This window comes from Hemitrygon akajei, chromosome 4, assembly GCF_048418815.1.
Source record: "Hemitrygon akajei chromosome 4, sHemAka1.3, whole genome shotgun sequence".
NCBI lineage: Eukaryota > Metazoa > Chordata > Chondrichthyes > Myliobatiformes > Dasyatidae > Hemitrygon > Hemitrygon akajei.
This window is the reverse complement of record NC_133127.1, coordinates 48710125-48716124: the sequence shown is the minus strand read 5'-3', so window position 1 is coordinate 48716124 and position 6000 is coordinate 48710125. Positions and strand designations below refer to the sequence as shown.

The 6000-nt window shown below is 45.5% G+C and overlaps 1 protein-coding gene across 1 annotated transcript in view; it reads left to right on the top strand.

The window, feature by feature from the left end:
* Positions 1-1326: 1326 nt before the first annotated feature.
* LOC140725907 (uncharacterized) overlaps positions 1327-6000 on the top strand; it is a 181729-nt gene continuing 177055 nt past the window's right edge. The window contains exons 1-2 of the mRNA XM_073041842.1: positions 1327-1421; positions 5457-5620. Of these exons, the coding sequence (XP_072897943.1) occupies positions 5512-5620 (109 nt within the window). The 5' untranslated portion in view covers positions 1327-1421; positions 5457-5511. The remainder of the gene's footprint in view (positions 1422-5456; positions 5621-6000) is intronic.

Genomic DNA, 6000 nt, shown 5'->3' with positions numbered 1-6000 from the left:
GATCTGTGATTCAATGTTGTAAAACAATAAAACACAAAAATTTCCAGGGGGGGGGAGGGCTGACTACTTTTTATAGCCTTTGTATCTTTTAGGGCTCCAGCAATTTCTACACACCTCCCGTAGGGTCCAAGGGAGCAGCTTGCCAGGCCTCAGGGTAGCAAACAGCTTCTCTTCTGTAATCTGTACAGGGACCATGAAGTTGATGCTGCTTTGCCTTACTTCTATAGACCAAAGAATTCATCTCATTCATCAATGAATACTGATGTGTGTTCCCTTGTCTTACTGGTTCTGTAGTCCACAATCAGTTCTTTGGTCTTACTGAGAGAACAAGAGTGAGATACTGTAAACACCATGCTGGAAATTCAAGCAACGCACACAAAATGCTGCCTGGCCTGCTGCGTTCCACCAGCATTTTGTGTGTGAGATACTGCATATCATCGAGTTGAGTGCAAGATTGTTGCTGTAACACCACTCAACTAGATGATAACTCACCCCTGTATGTCCTCTCATCATCATCTGAAATTCTGCCAACTATAGTTGTATGGTCAGCAGATTTATAGACGGCATTTGAGCTGTGCCTAGCCACACAGTCATTGGTGTGGAGAGTAGAGCAGTGGGCAAAGCACACACCCCTGAGGTGCACCACTGTAGAATGGCAGTGTGATGGAGACGCTACTTGTGATCCGTACAGACTGGTCTTCCGGTTCGGAAGACGAGGATCCAATTGCAGAGGGAGATACCTAGCCCAGGTTCTGGAGCTTTTCGATCAGAACTGTAGGAATGATGGTGTTAAACGCTGAGCTATAGTCAATAAACAGCTCCAGACATGGGTGTTTGAATATTCCAGGTAATCGAGGGCCGCGTGAAGAGCCAATGAGATCGCATCCGCCGTAGACCTATAATAGAGTTGGCAAATTGCAGTGGGTCCAGGTCCTTGCTGAGACCCGTGTTCTGTTTGAATCTTTTTGCCTTTGATCCGCTGCAAAGAAGTTTTTCGTTGTATCTGTATCTCACTGTACTTTTGAATGACAATAAACCCAACTTTTGTCCTCTCCCTTCAGCTGTCTGGGTACGAAATCTCTCTAGGTTCCCCGTAATTCTCTCGCTAAACCTCTTCACCTATTCAGCTCTCCCCGTGTTTCTTTTTCATCATCCACACACTGTGTTATGTTTCTTTCACCACAGTTGCTACCTAACCTGATGAATGTTTCCCTCGTTCTCTGTTTTATCTCCCACAAAGGGCAGCGGACTGCTTCCGCGTTCTACGACTCTGCAACACGTTGCCTTGGCGATCTCCATGGTGACCGGACGCCAGTCGGAAGAACTGTACAAGTTGGTCGGGGATCGCACCGTGGCGGCTGAGTGTTGTTTCCTGGGCTGCGGAGACAGGCTCAAACAAACTACAGCACTTTTGATTACAGGTCATTCTTATTTTGTTAGCAGGAACGGTTTATTCGCAAGGTGCTTGGAGACTTCGTAAAAATCACTTTTCCTGAATTAGTAATAGATATGAAATACATGCTAAATGCTGTTTTATGAGCCTGCACGTAGACTCGGGAAAAGGTACAAAATGAGTGACGAGGAATGATAATTTTTGAACGGTGCTAACTATTAGCAGAACCGGGGAGACAAGCACTACCGATTGTTTTGAACAGAAATAATCTATACTTAATCGGGTAACATGGCTAGCTTCACATTGTCTGTCCTCACCAGCGGGATCGGAATTTGTTGCCCCTAATTAATGGTGGTGAGCTACGTTTTGTGTGTGAGGGGGGGAGAAGGGGCTGCAGTTCTTTTGGTGAGGCTGTCCAACAGTTAGGTAAAAAAATTTAAGGATTTAGGCCGAGTGTTTCCAAAGAAGGCAACGTGTTTCCAAGTTAGAATGGAGTGTGACTTGGTGAGGAACTTGAAAGTAATGGCATTTCCCTCTTTCTGCTCCTCAATGGATTTGGGAAGTGCTGTCATTTCTTGAGAGTGCACACTGTGACAACTGCCCACCCACCCATGGTGGAGCAGATTAATACTTACGGTAGATGACAAGGTTCGAATTGGGTGTTGAACTTAGTATAGCACAGGAATAGGTCTTTGGCCCATGATTTCTGTGCCAAATCCCATCTGCACGTGTGTGATCTTGCCTATTTGTCTGCCTATCTAAAAGCCCCTTGAATGCCTCTATCATTTCTGCTTCGACTACACACTCCCCACCCTGCAACAGCATATTCCAGGCACCTATCACTTGCCTTACACATCTCCTTTAAACTTCCACTCTCTCATCTTAAAGCTATGTGTTTTAATTTTTGACATTGCTACCCCGATAAAGATTCTGTCTGCCCCATCTGTGCCTCTCGTAACTTTACAAATCTCTCAGGACTTCTCTCAGCCTCCAACAATCCAGAGAAAGTAATCTAAATTTGTCTAATTGTTCCTCAGGGCTCATACTCTAATCAAGGGCATAGCTCTTCTGCACTCTTTCCAAACCCTCCACGTCCTTCCTGTAATGGGCCATCAGGGCTGACCTGAATTTTGGTTCGGCCATGTATGCCTGAACCAAATTTTAAACAGCTGCAGAATGCCTTCCTCACTCTTATGCTCAATGCCTTGACTCTTGAAGGCAAGCATGTCATATGGCTCCCTGAGAGTTTGAAACTGCACCTACCCAAGCAAGTGGAGAGGACTCTATCATGCTCCGAGCTTGTGCTATGCAGGCGGTGGGAGATCTTTAGCGTACAGGAGCTGAGTTACTCACTGCGGGATATCCAGCCTCTGACCTGCTCTTATAAGCTAAATGTTTATCTGCTTGGACCAATCTGGTCATTGGTGACCCCCAGAAATTCACCCCAGTTGCAAACAGTGACATTATGTGATGGAATTTTCCACTGTTTTAGTGCATGGATGGAGCTGAACTCTCTTGTAAAATACTGGACAGCAAAATGTAAAATCAAAATCGCAGTAGATACATGAAAATTAATGCCAGCTTTGTGTGTGTGATAACAAAAGAGGGGGGAAAAGTGAACATCAACCAGGGCAAAGGTGAACACTTTGTCAGGGCATTGTGGAGACATTTAAGTTCACTGAGCCTTACTGAGCAACAAATTAAAAGGGATAAGCTGAATCTGTCACAGTTTGTCCATTTTTCCCATTTTTATATTTGCTTCAGAGGATCCCAATATTGTACTTTTGTAATATCATTCGCAGTCAAGGAGTGATGATGGGCCAAATGGATTAATTTTGCTCCTTTATCTTATGATGGTGTGCTAACTGTGGTCCCTTAAGAACAACAAGTTCCCTGGCACTGATTATATCCCTGCTGAGTTACTGAAGAACGGAGGGTACGTGTGTATGCACACCCTCTACAAGTACATCACCAAGGCCTGGACTGATGAGGACATCCCACAGCAATGGATAAATGCAAACATCATTGTTATTTATAAGAACAAGGGTGACAAGGCTTATATTAGGGGCCTATCTCTCCTTTCTGTTGCTGGAAAGGTCCTGGCTAAGGTGATGCTTCAGAGGCTTAACAGCAACATCACCAAGTCAATGCTGCCTGAATGACAGTGTGGATTTAATAAGAACAGGATCATGATTGACATGAACTTCACAGCCCGGCAGCTTCAGGAAAAGTGCTGGGAGCAACATCAGGACGTGTTTATGGCCTTTGTCGACCCCTCCAATGCATTCGACACTGTGCAAAGAGAGCTCTTATGGGATGCCATCCTCAGGTCTGGCTGTCCCAATAGATTTGTTAACATCCTCCGCCAGTTCCACGATGGGATGACTGCTTGGGTGACCATAGAAGGACAAGAATCCAAGCCCTTCCTTGTACACACAAGGGTGAGGCAGGGGTGTGTGTTGCACCAGTGCTCTTTAACGTCTTCCTCTTGTGTGTTACCAAGCTTCTCCACAACAAGGTTGAAGACAGCAGCGGTGTGGCAGTGGACATCAGATTAAATGGCAACCTCTTTAACATCAGTAGACTCCACGCAACCACCAAACTCCGTAGAGAATGGGTCCTGGAGCTGCAGTATGCAGACGACTGTGCTCTTGTGGCCCATACTCCGGAGGATCTTCAGACTGCCCTTGCTGTGGCGGTGAGAGCGTACAGCAGGATGGCGCTGACCGTCAATACCACCAAGACAGAAGTGGTTTGCCAATGGAGTACCAGTGTCCCACCCACCCTACCTACCTTCACTGTTGGTGATGAAAAGCTGTCAGTAGTGCCATCTTTCAGATATCTGGGGAAAATTCTCTGAGGATAGTGGCATTGACAACGACATCCAGAGCCGCATTAAACAGGCATCAGCTGCCCTTGGGAGACTTCAGCGTCGAGTCTTTCAGAACAGGAGCCTTCGTCCCTCCACAGTACCAAGCAGTCTGTGTCACCACCCTCCTTCATAGCTGTGAAGCTTGGGTAACCTACAGCCATCACATCAAGTCCTTGGAGTGCTTCCACATAAGCTGCCTTCAGTGCATCCTGGGAATTACTTGGCGTGAGTGGGTGCCTCACACTGAAATACTTGTAAAGACCAACTGCAGAAGTATTGAGGCCATGATCGCCAGCGTCAGTTGCAGTGGCTGGGGCACGCGATAAGGATGCCCCCATGTCGGCTACCCCACAGAGTGTTATACGGCCAGCTACATCATGGTCGACGCTCAGCTGGAGGGCTGAAGAAGCACTATAAGGATCAAATGAAGAATGCTTTAAGGAAGTGCAAGATCAGACCTGAGGACCTGGAGGATGTTGCTGCTGACCGTATCAGTTGGCGACAGCTGTGTAGGGATGGGGTTCGTATTCTGGAGATGGAAAGAACAACCAGAAGCCAGCAGAAGAGAGCCAGGAGAAATGCAGCCATGGTTGCCATCACTACCACCTCTACTACCACATATACATGTCCCAACTGCAATAGAACTTGTGGGTCCAGGATAGGACTGTATAGTCATCAAAGATCTCACCGGTAAAGGAGTGGACATCATCATCGGATTTTGATGGACAACCAAAGAGAAGAAGAAGAGGAGGTGGGTGGGGGGTAAGGCAGGTAGGTAGGAGAGAGGAACAGGGCTTGTTTTTCTGTGTTCTCCCTTGTTTGGCCAAGCATTGTAGGCATGGTAATTTGCTGCCAAAATGTGTAGTGATACTCACAGGATGCCCCCAGTGCATCCTTAGGTGTAATGGTTGTTAATGCAGACGACTCATTTCACGGATGTTTCAATATAAATGTGATAAAATTAATGAGAATCTGAATCTCTGACACCAGGCTAGACTTGCTACTTGGCCACGGAAGACTGCAACTGGCAAACCCTGGGAAAATACTCGGAGGATGATTATTATTAGTTCATGTTATCTCCCATGTAGTGGCATAATTAAAGAATGGACTGTAGCTTTGAGGTGAATTAAATTGACAGCATTATACTCCTAGTCAGCATATTAACACTTCCTCTTTCTTATTTTATTTTAGTGTGAAATACATCATTTCTACGTAATTGATCAGAAGTGAATCCCTTTCTCAGAACATGGGCACCTATGCAAGTAGCTTCCATCGGTCTGGAGGACAGATTCTCCTGGACTCTACTGATCCCTGTCAGGCAAACTGGATAACAGCACATGCAGAGGCATGTCAGTGTAAGTGGCATCTCATCGTTTCCTGGGAACAGTGATGTCACCAAAATCATTTACATGTGTTACTGTGCACGGTGCCATTTTAAAATCAAATCACTTTGCAAAGAAGGTGCAAATTATTTAGCACCTAGCTTAGATGGCTGATTAAGTTTTGTTATCTAACTTGCCAGTGGAAATTTGTTTTACGTGCTGGGTTATATTGTAACTAGGTCTCGTTAAATTAAGTAACAACATATGTTATAAAAGGAGCAAAAGAACCATTCATTCAGCGTGGAACCAAGCCGCTGTATAGTTAATCTGGCTGTAAATGCCCACAAATGTTAGATTCTATTACACTTTCATTACTTTCAAGTCTTTCTTCTTATTGCAGTTAATCAACACAC